This window comes from Acipenser ruthenus, unplaced genomic scaffold (assembly GCF_902713425.1).
Source record: "Acipenser ruthenus unplaced genomic scaffold, fAciRut3.2 maternal haplotype, whole genome shotgun sequence".
Classification (NCBI taxonomy): Eukaryota; Metazoa; Chordata; class Actinopteri; order Acipenseriformes; family Acipenseridae; genus Acipenser; species Acipenser ruthenus.
The window spans coordinates 87,721-105,806 of NW_026708160.1; the positions used below are offsets into that span (position 1 = coordinate 87,721).

The 18,086-nt window shown below is 50.0% G+C and overlaps 2 protein-coding genes and 1 pseudogene across 4 annotated transcripts in view; all 3 read left to right on the forward strand.

Annotated features, from left to right (window-relative positions):
- The window catches only part of LOC117419320 (transcription initiation factor TFIID subunit 6), a 34,075-nt gene extending 31,415 nt beyond the window's left edge, over nt 1–2,660 (forward strand). For all 3 annotated transcript variants that reach the window (XM_059020122.1, XM_059020124.1, XM_059020123.1), the window contains one exon: nt 2,166–2,660. In XM_059020122.1, the coding sequence (XP_058876105.1) occupies nt 2,166–2,471 (306 nt within the window). In that variant the 3' untranslated portion in view covers nt 2,472–2,660. The remainder of the gene's footprint in view (nt 1–2,165) is intronic.
- A 328-nt stretch (nt 2,661–2,988) lies between these two features.
- Nucleotides 2,989–12,729, forward strand: LOC117419321 (calpain-5-like; annotated as a pseudogene).
- A 311-nt stretch (nt 12,730–13,040) lies between these two features.
- Nucleotides 13,041–17,047, forward strand: LOC117419322 (transmembrane protein 272-like). The gene is made up of 5 exons (XM_059020131.1): nt 13,041–13,536; nt 14,766–14,853; nt 15,150–15,200; nt 15,662–15,865; nt 16,354–17,047. Exons 2-5 carry the CDS (start codon nt 14,787–14,789, stop codon nt 16,560–16,562), a joined length of 531 nt encoding a protein of 176 aa, XP_058876114.1. The 5' UTR covers nt 13,041–13,536; nt 14,766–14,786; the 3' UTR covers nt 16,563–17,047.
- The last annotated feature ends 1,039 nt before the right edge of the window (nt 17,048–18,086 follow it).

Sequence of the window (18,086 nt, forward strand, 5' to 3'; positions counted from 1 at the left end):
TGTGTCCTATAGGCTGCTGTGTGTCAGTCTGGATGCAGTGTGTCCTATAGGCTGCTGTGTGTCAGTCTGGATACAGTGTGTCCTATAGGCTGCTGTGTGTCAGTCTGGATACAGTGTGTCCTATAGGCTGCTGTGTGTCAATCTGGATGCAGTGTGTCCTATAGGCTGCTGTGTGTCAGTCTGGATGCAGTGTGTCCTATAGGCTGCTGTGTGTCAATCTGGATGCAGTGTGTCCTATAGGCTGCTGTGTGTCAGTCTGGATGCAGTGTGTCCTATAGGCTGCTGTGTGTCAGTCTGGATGCAGTGTGTCCTATAGGCTGCTGTGTGTGTCAGTCTGGATACAGTGTGTCCTATAGGCTGCTGTGTGTCAGTCTGGATACAGTGTGTCCTATAGGCTGCTGTGTGTCAGTCTGGATACAGTGTGTCCTATAGGCTGCTGTGTGTCAATCTGGATGCAGTGTGTCCTATAGGCTGCTGTGTGTCAGTCTGGATGCAGTGTGTCCTATAGGCTGCTGTGTGTCAGTCTGGATACAGTGTGTCCTATAGGCTGCTGTGTGTGTCAGTCTGGATACAGTGTGTCCTATAGGCTGCTGTGTGTCAGTCTGGATACAGTGTGTCCTATAGGCTGCTGTGTGTCAATCTGGATGCAGTGTGTCCTATAGGCTGCTGTGTGTCAGTCTGGATGCAGTGTGTCCTATAGGCTGCTGTGTGTCAGTCTGGATGCAGTGTGTCCTATAGGCTGCTGTGTGTCAGTCTGGATACAGTGTGTCCTATAGGCTGCTGTGTGTCAGTCTGGATACAGTGTGTCCTATAGGCTGCTGTGTGTCAGTCTGGATACAGTGTGTCCTATAGGCTGCTGTGTGTCAGTCTGGATACAGTGTGTCCTATAGGCTGCTGTGTGTCAGTCTGGATACAGTGTGTCCTATAGGCTGCTGTGTGTCAGTCTGGATACAGTGTGTCCTATAGGCTGCTGTGTGTGTCAGTCTGGATACAGTGTGTCCTATAGGCTGCTGTGTGTCAGTCTGGATACAGTGTGTCCTATAGGCTGCTGTGTGTCAGTCTGGATACAGTGTGTCCTATAGGCTGCTGTGTGTCAGTCTGGATGCAGTGTGTCCTATAGGCTGCTGTGTGTCAGTCTGGATGCAGTGTGTCCTATAGGCTGCTGTGTGTCAGTCTGGATGCAGTGTGTCCTATAGGCTGCTGTGTGTCAGTCTGGATACAGTGTGTCCTATAGGCTGCTGTGTGTCAGTCTGGATACAGTGTGTCCTATAGGCTGCTGTGTGTCAGTCTGGATACAGTGTGTCCTATAGGCTGCTGTGTGTCAGTCTGGATGCAGTGTGTCCTATAGGCTGCTGTGTGTCAGTCTGGATGCAGTGTGTCCTATAGGCTGCTGTGTGTCAGTCTGGATGCAGTGTGTCCTATAGGCTGCTGTGTGTCAGTCTGGATACAGTGTGTCCTATAGGCTGCTGTGTGTCAGTCTGGATACAGTGTGTCCTATAGGCTGCTGTGTGTCAATCTGGATACAGTGTGTCCTATAGGCTGCTGTGTGTCAGTCTGGATACAGTGTGTCCTATAGGCTGCTGTGTGTCAGTCTGGATGCAGTGTGTCCTATAGGCTGCTGTGTGTCAGTCTGGATGCAGTGTGTCCTATAGGCTGCTGTGTGTCAGTCTGGATACAGTGTGTCCTATAGGCTGCTGTGTGTCAGTCTGGATACAGTGTGTCCTATAGGCTGCTGTGTGTCAGTCTGGATGCAGTGTGTCCTATAGGCTGCTGTGTGTCAGTCTGGATGCAGTGTGTCCTATAGGCTGCTGTGTGTCAGTCTGGATACAGTGTGTCCTATAGGCTGCTGTGTGTCAGTCTGGATACAGTGTGTCCTATAGGCTGCTGTGTGTGCATGAGGCTGAATGTGGGACTCTGGTGCAGGACGATGCACAGGCACGCTTCCAGTGTTGGTCCACACATATTAATACACATCTAGAGTTTGTACAAAAACACATACCTAAAATGTTTTGAAAACTGTAAACCTTATACAAATAAATCTCTCCCCCCCTCTCGCTTCTCTCCCTGTTTCCCCCTCTCCTCTCTCCTCTTTCCTCTCTTCCTGCTTCCCCCTCTCTCCTCTCTCCTCTCTCCTCTCTCCCTGCTTCCCTCTCTCCTCTCCCCAGGTGATCACTCTAAGCTCTGCTCAGTCCTCGGTCACCAGTACGTCTCCAGTCACCTCCACAGTTCCCAGTCTGCAGCCGCTGGTGAAGCTGGAGGGAGGGCACACACAGGGGGCGGGGCCTCTGTCAGGAGGGGGCGGGGCCTCACGCACGATGCAGAAGTACATTGTCGTGTCACTTCCTCCCGCCGGAGACAGCAAAACACTGACCCCCTCCCCTGCCCTGGAGTCAAACAGCGCGACCAGCGTCAAACTGGAGAGAGCCGACAGCCCTGCTACTGGGAACCAGTCCCCCCAGCCTTCCCACTGAGAGCGCGAGAGGAGGACAGTTCATCTCCAGTACCCCCTGTTTGCAGCCCTCTTTCATATCTCTGTTTAGCCTCCCCTTGGCTCTGGTTCCAGGACTCTTGCGTGCCGGGCTTGCATGTTTATACAGACCAGATCCCTCATTCTAATCACTTGGATTTGTTTTAATAAACCTTTTCTTTGTTTCTTTGAACTGCTTGTGCTGTTTGTATTTGTATGAATGGAGTTCCTTTGACACGGTCCCAGGAAAGCAATGCTGTGTGTGTGTGTGTGTGTGTGTGTGTGTGTGTGTGTGTGTGTGTGTGTGTGTGTGTGTGTGCGTGTGTGTGTGTGAGATCATGAATAAGAATCTGGATCATCAGGTCTGACCGCTGAGCCTGTATCGCACCCAACCATGGGGAGAGGGAGGAGAGAGAGGGGAGAGGGAGAGGGAGTGTGCGATTACACTTTAAAAAAAAGAACAAAAGGGGGGTGTCATTGTTCAGAGTCGAAAGAAATATTGACGGAAAGAAGTGAAGAGTTTAACACTGCGCTGCCCGAAGGCTAGCCTGCCAATCTCTGCAACAGTAAAACATTCTTTATATAGATAGACAGATAGATAGAGATACAGCTCGTTGGACACACTGCCGACACAATCTAGCATTGATCTTCAACTGGAAAACTACTTTGAGATCAAATATTTAACACAACAGAGCAAACGCTGCCTGTCTGTCTTTGCCTGGGCTGTGCAGCAGTGAAGGGGTTAACAGCGCACTGTCACTCAAGGTTCAAGTGTCAGGGACACGAGGAGAGAGGGAGAGAGGGAGAGAACGCTGCTCTGAACTCGTAACATTGAAGAGAAGGAAGGAAAGAAGTCAGAGACGGTATTCCAATGAAAACACAGAACCCTGTGTGGGACAGCAAGTGTGAGAATGCATGTGTGTGTCTGGAGGGAACGGGCTGAAAAGGACAGCATATTTGATTTATGTATGTGTGTGTGTGTCAGTGTTTGAGGGAGAGAGCTGTGTGTGTCTCTGTGTGAGGGAGAGAGCTGTGTGTGTGTGTCTCTGTGTGTGTTTCTCTGTGTGAGGGAGAGAGCTGTGTGTGTCTCTGTGAGGGCGAGAACTGTGTGTGTCTCTGTGTGTGAGGGAGAGAGCTGTGTGTGTGTGTCTCTGTGTGTGTTTCTCTGTGAGGGCGAGAACTGTGTGTGTGTCTGTGTGTGAGGGAGAGAGCTCAGTGTGTGTGTGTGTCAAGCGTGTGAGAGTGAGAGCTGTGTGTGTGTCAGCGTGTGAGGGAGAGAGCTGTGTGTGTGTGTCTGTGTGTGTCTCTGTGTGTGAGGGAGAGAGCTGTGTGTGTGTCTGTGTGTGAGGGAGAGAACTGTGTGTGTGTCAGCGTATGAAGGAGAGAGCTGTGTGTGTGTGTGTCTCTGTGTGTGAGGGAGAGAGAGAGCTCTGTGTGTGTGTGGCTCTCAGTGTGTGTGTGAGGGTGTGTGTGGCTCTCAGTGTGTGTGTGAGGGTCTCAGTGTGAGACGACTCCCCTGTAACTGAGACCTCTGGCAGTGTCAATATGCAGTTACAAGGAAGTGCAGCTCGGTTTACTGAGTTTCAGTAGCGCACTGTTGCAGGGCACGAGGGATTGGGGTGTCAGCACTGTATAAAGAGGACTGTCGGAGTGGGACTACACCCCTAAACGAGCGGGTACACAGGTGAGAAACTTGGGGGACCGGTGAGGCGAGCGCTGGGTTTGTGACAGGGGGAGGGGGGCTGCTCTGTCTGCTTATAATTAGTTTGTTAAAAGTGAAGCTGTGTCCTCTCCACTGACTCCCTTAGAAAAGTTTACCACGGTAGATTTGCACAGTAAGTTTTCCCATGGTTATACTATGCATTTACCACAGGGTACGTGCCTATGCTTTCACTGTGCTTCAATACACCATGTTACACTTTTATTCTGGGAATCTTTTTCAGATACAATCTTAACTGGCAATGTTAGGAAGTGGTTAGAGAACACTCTGGTAAATGCAGGAGGCCTTGAATAAACATTCTGGTTTTTACATTTCGAATCCTTCAGTAAAGAAACGCGTTGTGCATCGAACGGGGTACATGCCTTCACTGAGGGCAGCGCTGAGACCCTTGTTATGAACAGAACTGGGAATTGTTGAAGCCACAAATATCCAGCCAGCAGCTGGCATGCACACAGATTACTACAGTTTCATTTATAGAACATTCGAAGAGGGTCGTCCATAAATCTGAAACGAGTTACAACCAATGAAGCACAAACTAATGAGTCGTTAAGGACGGGCTGGGCCGGTCAGGAGTAAGAACTGAAACTGAAGCGAAGTGCTGGTGGATCTCTGCAGAGCGTGAGTCAGTACAGACCCCTGCCCTGAACTCCAGAGCTTTCACACTGAGGTGCACACCTCCACAGAGTCTAACTGAGCTGCACACTCCTGCACACCTCCACAGAGTCTAAACTGAGCTGCACACTCCTGCACACCTCCACAGAGTCTAAACTGAGCTACACACTCCTGCACACCTCCACAGAGTCTAAACTGAGCTACACACTCCTGCACACCTCCACAGAGTCTAAACTGAGCTGCACACTCCTGCACACCTCCACAGAGTCTAAACCGAGCTGCACACTCCTGCACACCTCCACAGAGTCTAAACTGAGCTACACACTCCTGCACACCTCCACAGAGTCTAACTGAGCTGCACACTCCTGCACACCTCCACAGAGTCTAACTGAGCTCCACACTCCTGCACGCGCTCACAGAGTCTAAACTGAGCTGCACACTCCTGCACGCGCTCACAGAGTCTAAACTGAGCTGCACACTCCTGCACGCGCTCACAGAGTCTAAACTGAGCTGCACACTCCTGCACACCTCCACAGAGTCTAAACTGAGCTGCACACTCCTGCACGCCTCCACAGAGTCTAAACTGAGCTGCACACTCCTGCACGCCTCCACAGAGTCTAAACTGAGCTGCACACTCCTGCACACCTCCACAGAGTCTAAACTGAGCTGCACACTCCTGCACGCGCTCACAGAGTCTAAACTGAGCTGCACACTCCTGCACGCCTCCACAGAGTCTAAACTGAGCTGCACACTCCTGCACGCCTCCACAGAGTCTAAACTGAGCTGCACACTCCTGCACGCCTCCACAGAGTCTAAACTGAGCTGCACACTCCTGCACGCCTCCACAGAGTCTAAACTGAGCTGCACACTCCTGCACACCTCCACAGAGTCTAAACTGAGCTGCACACTCCTGCACACCTCCACAGAGTCTAAACCGAGCTGCACACTCCTGCACATGCTCACAGAGTCTAAACTGAGCTGCACACTCCTGCACGCCTCCACAGAGTCTAAACTGAGCTGCACACTCCTGCACGCGCTCACAGAGTCTAAACTGAGCTGCACACTCCTGCACGCGCTCACAGAGTCTAAACTGAGCTGCACACTCCTGCACCCCTCCACAGAGTCTAAACTGAGCTGCACACTCCTGCACACCTCCACAGAGTCTAAACTGAGCTGCACACTCCTGCACACCTCCACAGAGTCTAAACTGAGCTGCACACTCCTGCACGCGCTCACAGAGTCTAAACTGAGCTGCACACTCCTGCACGCGCTCACAGAGTCTAAACTGAGCTGCACACTCCTGCACGCGCTCACAGAGTCTAAACTGAGCTGCACACTCCTGCACGCGCTCACAGAGTCTAAACTGAGCTGCACACTCCTGCACACCTCCACAGAGTCTAAACTGAGCTGCACACTCCTGCACACCTCCACAGAGTCTAACTGAGCTACACACTCCTGCACACCTCCACAGAGTCTAAACTGAGCTGCACACTCCTGCACGCGCTCACAGAGTCTAAACTGAGCTGCACACTCCTGCACGCGCTCATAGAGTCTAACTGAGCTACACACTCCTGCACGCGCTCACAGAGTCTAAACTGAGCTGCACACTCCTGCACACCTCCACAGAGTCTAAACTGAGCTGCACACTCCTGCACGCGCTCACAGAGTCTAAACTGAGCTCCACACTCCTGCACGTGCTCATAGAGTCTAACTGAGCTGCTCTGTCTCTGGTGAGTGCTTTGATTGGGCAAGTTGACAGTGAATCTGTAATGAGAGAGACTCTTATACCATAAGAGACATGGTTATTACCTGAACACATGACCCTAATCTCTCTCTCTCTCTCTGTTTTCCAGGAGTATTCAGGATGTCGGAGCGTGTGAGGCATTTCAAAGGTCAGAACTATCACAAGCTGAAGCGCAGTTGCCTGAATCGAGGGGTGCAGTTTGAGGACCCCCTGTTCCCCCCGTGTGCAGAGTCCCTGTTCTACAGGAGAGCACCCCCTGCAGACCTGCAGTGGAAGAGACCCCAGGTAACCAGCTGTCAGGGGCAGGGGGGGAGAGAGCTGCGTTAACTACCCCCCCCCCCAGTCTAACCCCCCGGTCCTGGTCTCAAAGGGGTTAATGTGCTCTGCAGTTATCAGTCTGAGCCGGCTCGCTCTATTACTGATTCGACACCCTGTTATTTTAAGACACCACATGCTGGGAGTTAAATTATACTGGGACATCTGTCACCCTCATAACTGAGACCAAACCTGCAACACTGACGCCAGGAGCAATCTGTCACAGAGCTACACACTGACACACACTGAGACCAGGAGCAATCTGTCACAGAGCTACACACTGACACACACTGAGACCAGGAGCAATCTGTCACAGAGCTACACACTGACACACACTGAGACCAGGAGCAATCTGTCACAGAGCTACACAACGACACACACTGAGACCAGGAGCAATCTGTCACAGAGCTACACAACGACACACACTGACGCCAGGAGCAATCTGTCACAGAGCTACACACTGACACACACTGAGACCAGGAGCAATCTGTCACAGAGCTACACAACGACACACACTGAGACCAGGAGCAATCTGTCACAGAGCTACACACTGACACACACTGAGACCAGGAGCAATCTGTCACAGAGCTACACACTGACACACACTGAGACCAGGAGCAATCTGTCACAGAGCTACACACTGACACACACTGAGACCAGGAGCAATCTGTCACAGAGCTACACACTGACACACACTGAGACCAGGAGCAATCTGTCACAGAGCTACACAACGACACACACTGAGACCAGGAGCAATCTGTCACAGAGCTACACAACGACACACACTGACGCCAGGAGCAATCTGTCACAGAGCTACACACTGACACACACTGAGACCAGGAGCAATCTGTCACAGAGCTACACAACGACACACACTGAGACCAGGAGCAATCTGTCACAGAGCTACACACTGACACACACTGAGACCAGGAGCAATCTGTCACAGAGCTACACACTGACACACACTGAGACCAGGAGCAATCTGTCACAGAGCTACACACTGACACACACTGAGACCAGGAGCAATCTGTCACAGAGCTACACACTGACACACACTGAGACCAGGAGCAATCTGTCACAGAGCTACACAACGACACACACTGAGACCAGGAGCAATCTGTCACAGAGCTACACACTGACACACACTGAGTGTGAGTTTCTCACTGTGTGAGTGTGTCTGTGTGAGTGAGTGTCAGTGTGAGTGTGTGTCAGTGTGAGTGTGAGTGTGTGTCAGTGTCAGTGTGCGTGTGTGTGTCTGTGTGTGTGTGTGTCAGTGTGAGAGTCAGTGTGTGTGTGTCTGTGTCAGTGCGTGTGTGTGTCATTGTGTCAGTGTGAGTGTCAGTGTGTGAGTGTGTGTGTGTGTGTGTGTGTGTGCGTGTGCTTGCTGTGATCTTGCTGATTGCTGTTTTGATACCAGACCCGTCTCTCGCTCCAGGATTGCATCTCATGTTACTTGCTGAGTCTGTAAATGTAAATTGAAGAGGAGAGCAGACAGGCAGAGCGTGTGCCGCTCCTCCAGCCCTGCGCACTGTCTCTAATGCTACCCGGGCACTGTGTCAGCGATGCAATCGAAACACCAGCATGAACAAGCCGTGCAGCACAGGAGAGACACACTAACCTGTGTCAGTTTGTGTCAGTGTTACTGTGTGTCAGAGTCCTCTCTCTCCTCTCTGTATCCCAGGAGCTCTGCAGGGCCCCGCGCCTCTTTGTGGATGGAATCAGCGCCCGTGACCTACACCAGGGCAGTCTGGGAAACTGCTGGCTGGTGGCGGCTACTTCCTGTCTCGCCACACAGCCATCTGTCTGGAAGAAGGTGAGCGAGAGAACCATCGCCCTCCAGAAACTATCTGCAACACATCTGTGAATAAAGCAAAAATCCCCTCGCATTGCCTCCCCCTGCCTTTCTGATTCCCGGGTAATCCCAGCCCCCCTTTCTGATTCCCGGATAATCCCAGCCCCCCTTTCTGATTCCCGGGTAATCCCAGCCCCCCTTTCTGATTCCCGGGTAATCCCAGACCCCCTTTCTGATTCCCGGGTAATCCCAGCCCCCCTTTCTGATTCCTGGGTAATCCCAGCCCTCCTTTCTGATTCCCGGGTAATCCCAGCCCCCCTTTCTGATTCCCGGGTAATCCCAGCCCCCCTTTCTGATTCCCAGGTAATCCCAGCTCCCTCTTTCCCAGGTGATCCCGTCTCACCGCGAGCAGGACTGGAATCCGAGTCGTCCGGAGCGCCACGCCGGGATCTTTCACTTCCGGTTCTGGCGCTTGGGCTTCTGGACGGACGTGGTGATTGATGACCGGCTCCCCGTCAGCGAGGTGGGGGGGCTGCTGTTCTGCAGCTCCAGTAACAAGGCTGAGTTCTGGTGCGCGCTGCTGGAGAAAGCATACGCCAAGTAAGAGGGAGCCCTGTCTCTCCGTTCTTCTCCCCCTCCCCTCCCCCTCCCTCTATCCCACTACGTCTAACTCTACCTCTCCCTCCCTCTCAATTTGAATGGATGCTGCGAGGCTCTGGAAGGTGTCTCTCTCACCTCTCTCCCCCTCTCCTCTCCTCTCCTCTCCGCTCTCCCCATCCCCTCTCATGTTGAATGGATGCTACGAGGCTCTGGAAGGTGTCTCTCTCACCTCTCTCCTCCTCTCCTCTCCTCTCCTCTCTCCCCATCTCCTCTCAGGTTGAATGGATGCTACGAGGCTCTGGAAGGCGGAAACACGGCTGAGGCACTGGTTGATTTCACAGGAGAGAACCGATCTGTTTGGACCGGGACGGTTTCGTAGAGGACCTGGACAAGAGGAAGCAGCTCTACCAGAACCTGACCAAGGCCCACTCCAGAGGAGCGCTCATCAGCTGCTCCATTCGGGTCAGTACCTCCCTCCTCTGTACGAGTTCTTATCTCTCCTCTCTATGGTCACCTCTCCATTCCTCTCTCATCTCCTCTCCTCTCTCCAGCCCATGCAGGGGGAGGCTCTGGAGTCTCGACTGGGCTGTGGTCTGGTGAAAGGTCATGCGTACGGAGTGACGGATGTCAGGAAGGTGCGCCTGGGGACCGGCCTGCTCTCCCTCTTCAGAACCAGCCGGCTCTACATGATCCGCATGAGGAACCCCTGGGGTACCACTGAGTGGAGCGGGGCCTGGAGCGACGAGTCAGTCCTGTCTGTCTATCCAGCTCTCTGTTTGTCCATCTCTCCTTTTCTCTCTGTCTGTCTGTCTGTACAGTATAACTCTCAGTGTGTGTCTCTGCTTGTGTGTGTATGTCTGTCCAGGCTCGCTGGCCATGGCTCTGTGTTAATGTGTTTATCTCCCTCTTCAGGTCACAGCAGTGGCAGCAGATCAGTAAGAGTGAGAGAGAGAAGATGGGAGTCACAGTCCGAGACGATGGCGAGTTCTGGTAAATGACTGCCTGCATCATCATCATCATCATCATCATCATCATCATCATCATCATCATCATCATCATCATCATCATCATCATCATCATCATTATTATTATTATTATTATTATTATTATTATTATTATTGATGGATAGGGTAGGTCAGAGTTTTTATGTGATTGTTTTTTTTCAGGATGGACTTTGAGGATTTCTGCCGCTATTTCACAGACATGGTCGTGTGCCGGAGAATCAACACAACGCTGCTGAGCTTCCACAAGAGCTGGCTGGAGGCAAAGCTGCTCGGAGAGTGGAGGAGAGGAGAGACCGAGCTGAGCAACCGCAGCGGGGGCTGCATCAACAACAGAGCCAGCTTCCTGCAGAACCCACAGGTGAGGAGAGGGCGAGGGGGAGAGGAGAGGAGAGAGGGGGACTGGCAATGAGAGAGGGGAGAGAGAAAGAGATGCTCCTGAACCAGTCTCCTGTGTTGTGTTCTGGTTCTCAGTTCATGTTTGACGTGGAGCGCGAGTCGGACACGGCTCTGATCTGTCTGCAGCAGGAGGACAAGCGAGCGCTGAGGAGCGAGGGAGGAGGAGAGAACCTGGCCATCGGCTTCGAGGTGTTCCGGGTGAGAGGGGGGAGAGAGGGAGAGGGGACAGGGAGAGAGGGAGAGGGAGAGGGAGAGAGGGAGAGGGAGAGGGAGAGGGAAAGGGGTGCCCCTGACGGCTGTCTCTCTGGCAGGTGGAGGTGAATCGCGAGTGTCGGCTGCACATGATCCCCCCCAAGGCAGCGAGCTCAGTGTACATGGACTCCCGCAGCGTGTTCCTGCGTGCAGAGCTCACTCAGGGCCGCTACATCATCATAACAACCACCTTCGCACCCGGGGCCCAGGCCAGCTTCCTGCTGCGGCTCTTCACTAAGACACCTGCCAGCTTGAGGTGAGAGAGTGAGAGAGTGAGAGTGAGTGAGTGAGTGAGTGAGTGAGTTAGTGTGCCTCTCTGTGTCACTCTGTGTTTTCTGTTCTCTCTCTCAGGGAGCTGGCTCTGGACCAGCCCCACCCCTCACTCTGGAGCTGCTGTTTGGGTGGGGATCTGCGTCGAGTCACAACCATCAACCTGCAGAGTGCAGCAGGGCTGAGACCCAGGGGGGCTGCTAGAGGTGAGACTCTCTCTCTCTCTCTCTCTCTCTCATGGTGCTGCAGTCCTGGCTTCTCTCTCTCAGTGTTTGTATCCACAGACCCTGACGTGTACGCTGTGATGAGGTGTGAAGGGAACACGGTAAAGTCACGCGTGTTCAAATCCACCAGCAGGCCGGAATTTGACCTGAAGGCTGTGTTCTACCGGCAGAATCCGAGGAGACCAATCAGGATCGAGGTGCGCACCAACACTTTACATACTCCTCGCACACTCACACGGTGTTGTACAGGTCTGTGTTCACTCTCTCACTCTCTGTGCTGTGCAGGTGTGTGTTCACTCTCTCACTCTCTGTGCTGTGCAGGTGTGTGTTCACTCTCTCACTCTCTGTGCTGTGCAGGTGTGTGTTCACTCTCTCACTCTCTGTGCTGTGCAGGTGTGTGTTCACTCTCTCACTCTCTGTGCTGTGCAGGTGTGTGTTCACTCTCTCACTCTCTGTGCTGTGCAGGTGTGTGTTCACTCTCTCACTCTCTGTGCTGTGCAGGTGTGTGTTCACTCTCTCACTCTCTGTGCTGTGCAGGTGTGGTCGAAGGGAGTGCTCCAGGATGCGTTACTCGGCCGGGTTTCTGTCGAAGCTGCTGAGAATGAAATAGGGAGGATCCACGTGCTGAGTTTACAGGACAAGTCAAAACACAGAACCACTGGCTCAGTCCTCATTGAAACATCCTCTAGTGACAATCTGACTGAGCTCTGAGTGCCATCTGCTGGCCATGCAACACACTGCAACACTGGATGTACCATCACTGAAACCTCAATGAGTGACAATCTATCAACTGGCCAAGACACCACAATGCAACACTGAGCCATTGAAATGAATGCTGGACCCTCATTGTAACGTCCTGCTGTGACAGGACTGTCTGTACTCAATGTAATGAGAGTGCTGGACCCTCATTGTAACGTCCTGCTGTGACAGGACTGTCTGTACTCAATGTAATGAGAGTGCTGGACCCTCATTGTAACGTCCTGCTGTGACAGGACTGTCTGTACTCAATGTAATGAGAGTGCTGGACCCTCATTGTAACGTCCTGCTGTGACAGGACTGTCTGTACTCAATGTAATGAGAGTGCTGGACCCTCATTGTAACGTCCTGCTGTGACAGGACTGTCTGTACTCAATGTAATGAGAGTGCTGGACCCTCATTGTAACGTCTTGCTGTGACAGGACTGTCTGTACTCAATGTAACTATTGAGATTCAGGATTACTGGTAACTTTATTAGAAAGACAAATGCCAGACGTGGATAAACAGTATCAATAAGTGATTATGTGAGACTGCTGCCTTTGTGAAATATTTGTACCTTTATAAAAATAAAAATACTTTAAAGGAAAAGTTTTGTGTGAAAACATGAACAGGGATATGCAGCCAAACTGCCCCCCCTCCACCACACCAACACACACCAAGCAGCCCCCCCCCCCCCCCCCACACACCAATCAGCCCCCTACACACACACACACACAAACACACACACATTTCTAATAACATGTTTGCTAGTTTACCAGTTTTATTATAGAGGGCATTTACAGAGACTTGATATATTGAAAAAAGGTCTGGCCCTGATAGTTCAACTAGCAACACGTGTAACGCGTTAAGGGCTTTTCCGGTTGCTTAGCAACGCCAGCAGCACCTCAGTTGCAGCAGCTGAGTCCCAGGACCGCACTGTTTGGCAATTTGACTTTAAACTTGTATCTGTTTATTTTATAACATTTGTATTTCTGTGACTTTTCTTTGTCCCGCGGCTCTCTGCCGTTTTCTGATGGACGAGCGGGCGAGTGAAGAGACGAGGGCGAGTGCAGCCGACCCACACAAAGGCAGAGACCGCACAGGGCAGCTGAATCTGGGGTTTAATCAAAAACAGCAGACACGTCAATCACATGTTTCACGTTAAAGAAGGGCGGGTCCGTGTGTTTTCTATATTATAGATGTGTTGTTTATGAGCGCATGTCAGCGCGCTGTAGCACAGAGTAAGTCTTTAGGACAGCCCGTTTCGCATCGTGTGAGTTTTATCAGGGTTAGAAGTCACGCAGTTTCGATTCTACTTTCACTGCGTCGATGAGCTGCGCTTAGTTGCAGCTCCGCCCTCGACAGAGAAAGCCGAGAGAAGAAACAGGAACACGAATTAAAGCAGGTCAGAAACTTTTAATTAAAACAAAATAAAAACAGTACTTGCTTTTGCTTTCCGAAAACTCGCTCTTCCTCGTTTTTTTGTTTTCGTTTTTGTTTCTCGCTGTAGGCCCTAGCTTGTTGAAACAAAGTTTATTTCAACAGCGGAGCCGTGTTGAAATGTCTCGATCTAAAGCCCTACCGCACCTTCTCCAGTTTTACACCGCGTATGTTTTCTGTCATCTCTGCATATAATATATGCTCACTGTAGTACATTGAGGGGGGTGCTGCAGTTTACAATGCTACACGATGCATTCCGTATACTCTGAAATGTTAACTAAAACTAATGGTGTGCCGTTTTAAAACTGAAATCCTTGCTTTTGATTTCTAAGTATAGTTTAGTCTTCAACCAGGTTTGGCCGAGCTGGTATAATGAAGCTTCCCCCTCCCCCTCCCCCTCCCCCCTCTGTATATCTCTGCCTCCCCCCCCCCCCCCCCCCGTGTATATCTCTGCCTCCCCCCCCCTCCCTCTGTATATCTCTGCCTCCCCCCCCCCTCCCTCTGTATATCTCTGCCTCCCCCCCCTCTGTATATCTCTGCCTCCCCCCCCCCTCTGTATATCTCTGCCTCCCCCCCCTCTGTATATCTCTGCCTCCCCCCCCCCTCTGTATATCTCTGCCTCTCATCTTGTTTGTGAAATAGTGTTACCAAACTGAAGCAGTCATGTGATTGAAGCGCTGGAGCCCTGAGAGACGCAGGGCGAGGTTCATTTGGGTTATTGATGAGAGTATTAAACCAGTCTTGTGTAACGGTCATATATTCATTAAGCAGTGCACAGTTTGCACTATTTTTTTTTATTATTAGGACAGATGTGATAACACTTTGCTATGATAACTGTGCTCTCTCAGGCAGCACAGGACACTCTATTAAAGAGCTTTGCTTCCTAAGCTGCAGCACAGCCTGGAGATGCTTTATTTACACTCCTGCTCTGCAATGAATGGAAACCAGCTGGTGAAGAATTCTTACTCGTGCTCTCCCTCTCTTCTTACTCTCCCTCTCCTCTCTCTTTCTTGTGCTCTCTTTCTTTCATGCAGATTGTTGTGAAAGGGTTTTTAGTTTCCTGTTTGTCTGTGTGTGTGTGTGTGCTGGTCTGTTGAGTGGTGTGGTTTTTGCTGTTGCTCTTATAAAGATCTCATGTGATAAAGCTGTGACGCTGCTATGAGTGCCTCAGTGAGTAATGCTGATGTTCTTTAGGACTCTGAGCTGCTGGTGAAGATGGATGATCGCAGGAACCTGCTGAACCGCATGCCCAGCCCCCCCTCTGTGCCTCCCAGGGTCTCCGGTGAGATTTTTAGAGCATATTCATGGATTTGAATTTAAAATGCTGCTTTGATTAAACCAAATTCAATTTTTACCAGTTTTATGTAAACTTGCTTTACCTGCTTTGAGCTTGTGTGGTGAATTCTAAGAGCTGGGACTGAACAGCCTTCCAAACTGTGTGACAGTGCTGTGTCCCTGATCCTTTCCCTGGTGCTGCAGGGGATGTGCAGTGATGTTTTAGTTTTTGTGTTGCAGCTGGCCTGTGCATTGCAAGGTCTGGAACCATGACCTCATGACTTCTCTTTGTTTCCATCGCAGTGCTGTCCAAGATCATCGCGACCGCCCTGCCAATCGCTCAGATTGCTATAGGTGAGAATATTCCCTCTACTGCACGTGATCCGTGTCAGGGAGGAAGCTTTGAGCTGTAAACCTGGAGGATGCTGTTGTGTGTTGCAGGGTCTGTATTGAGAGACTGTTGGGTGTGTTGCAGGGTCTGTATTGAGAGACTGTTGGGTGTGTTGCAGGGTCTGTATTGAGAGACTCTTGGGTGTGTTGCAGGGTCTGTATTGAGAGACTCTTGGGTGTGTTGCAGGGTCTGTATTGAGAGACTCTTGGGTGTGTTGCAGGGTCTGTATTGAGAGACTCTTGGGTGTGTTGCAGGGTCTGTATTGAGAGACTCTTGGGTGTGTTGCAGGGTCTGTATTGAGAGACTCTTGGGTGTGTTGCAGGGTCTGTATTGAGAGACTCTTGGGTGTGTTGCAGGGTCTGTATTGAGAGACTCTTGGGTGTGTTGCAGGGTCTGTATTGAGAGACTCTTGGGTGTGTTGCAGGGTCTCTGTACTGGAACGACTGTCCTGTGCAGCCCTACATTCCCATATACCTCATTGTGTCGGGGGTGTTTGTGCTCGTCCTGGATCTGGTGTCTTGTGTGCCCCAGGGGCAAGGGGGGGAGGAGGGGGCAACCTTTTGCCGCAACCTCATCAACACCTGGAACTCGCTGGCCTCCCTTTTCCTGTTCATTTGGTTTATCACAGGTGAGTGTGGCGCACAGCCTTAACTGAGCAAAGCTTCCTGGGAGCTTCAGAGAGCCTGCTGTAGGCTACAGTGTTCAGCAATTTTTTTCCTAGGCAGCTTATCTAATACTGAACTATTCACAGAGAAACTTGTTTGAAAATGTCGCCCGTTTAACAGCTTGCTTGCCTCGTGTTTCAAAGGATTTGGAGAGTCCTATTGCCGAGCAGTCCGGCCCAGCCCAGGTTTTACATAAAGACTCCACTCTTGCAGAGCAGGTCTAGGCTGTACTGTGAAGTTTTAACTTTTATATTTAATTACAGAGCCCTGTCACTGTTATACTTAACTTGTGATGAAAGCCAGTGTGGTTATCATGTGTTTTCATCAGCAGTTCAGTGTTGTGATTTATTATTATTATTATTATTATTATTATTATTATTATTATTATTATTGATGAGGATGATAATGATTACTGCTATTTACATGTTTTAACCACTGGGTTTGTCTGCAGGGAATGTCTGGATCTACTCCATATATGAGCCTTCATACAGTCCTGGTAGTCAGGAGATGAAGTACTGCAACAAGACTCTGTACCTGTTTGCATTTTGGAGCACCACGCTGGTCTACATCATTGTGGGGGTGCTGCTGCTGGGGGGGTGCTGCCTCATGCTGTGCATGTGTGCTTTGGGGGGCGTCAGCACACGCAGCGAGGACGTGTAGGAGGGACCCAGCGGCCCCCCTGCCTGGGCCAGTAACGGGCAGGTTTTCCTTTCAGCCAGGCCCACATGGTTAAGGAGGAGTTGGATGGTGTATCAGCTTCAGCTCAGGAAGCAGAACTGTGTTGTTACAAGCTGACCTTTATGTTTTGTAAAATGAAATCTTTTTTTATTGTTCTGCCATTCCTCACAAAGTGAAGAGACACTCTTTACATTAGCTGCACGCCCCACGTCTTCAGAAGTTACTGTGTATGAGATCAGTGATGAAGATGACTTTTTCTTACACTATATGTGTTTGTTAATGTGTCATTTCACTGACGTATTTAAATTTTTCAAATGATTAGGGTTTATGATGTAGGCATAATTGTACACACGCTGTCACATATTCAAAGGTGTAAAAATCTAATGTAATTTTACATCATGATGTAATTCTATGTATGGCTCCTAGCACAATAAGTTGTCTGTCAATAATAAAATCCTTTATCCTCCTTTACTGTGTTGCCTATTTAAAAAGACTGCGATTGAGTGTGTGAGAAAAGTGTGTTTACGAAAGTAAGGATGTTGAAGCACAAGCTTACACACTGAGAATGATGTACTTCTGTAGAGTATCATCGTATATGAACATAGACTTTACCTTATCTTACCTTGTGCTAATTGAAGGTGTAAGACTGTCTGCCCGTGGCGGTCAAGGTGTATATGGCAAGTTTTTTCAATTGTAACTGAAGTATAATTTTATAATTATTATGCTTTTTAATAAAAGATTGAAGAGACTTTACCTCGTGTTTAATTAATGTTTTGCATGTTTTTTGTGGGTAGCCATCTTCAAAGAGTCGTTTTGTGGCTTTCCAAAGTTGACATGTTTGGTTATAAGCTTGTATAAAGCGTGCTCTATAAATGCAATAAAAGTAAATAAATAAATAAACTGTAACTGCTTAGTTATTTACTGTAACAATAAAAAGCAACTGACATACACACAGTTATATTAAAACCATGAAGGCACAGTAACCTTGTGTGCGCACATAAAATAATGAATGGGGGCAATAACATACATAATTGGTAGCATAAAACAACATAGCAACATTTCAAACAAATAAAAAATACTTAAAGAGAAGTGTTTTTGATTAAACCAAACCCCAACACAGGATTATGCTGTACAGGGGGGGTCGGGGTCAGGGTTCCCTAAGAACTCCACGCTTGGTTGGTTTTTCAGGGAAAGAAAGATGCACTGGCCATCTGGCTCTTTTTGGATTTCTTTCTTTGTTTTTTCCTGGGACAGCGGCAGCAGCAGACTCCAAACTGGGCTCTCATCTCATGCATCGATTCAACAATATGTAATCGCAGCTCGGGAAATTTAAGGGCAGAGGATGGATAAATGGATTGATTGTTGCTCCACTACTCCTCACTGTCTGCTACAGCACTGCGCACACTGGATACATGAGGATACAAGTACAGACAATAACTGACAATGTTGATGAACCTGTGCAAGCTGTGACCTGCAGGTTACTGTAGTCATGAATTAACCAGCTGA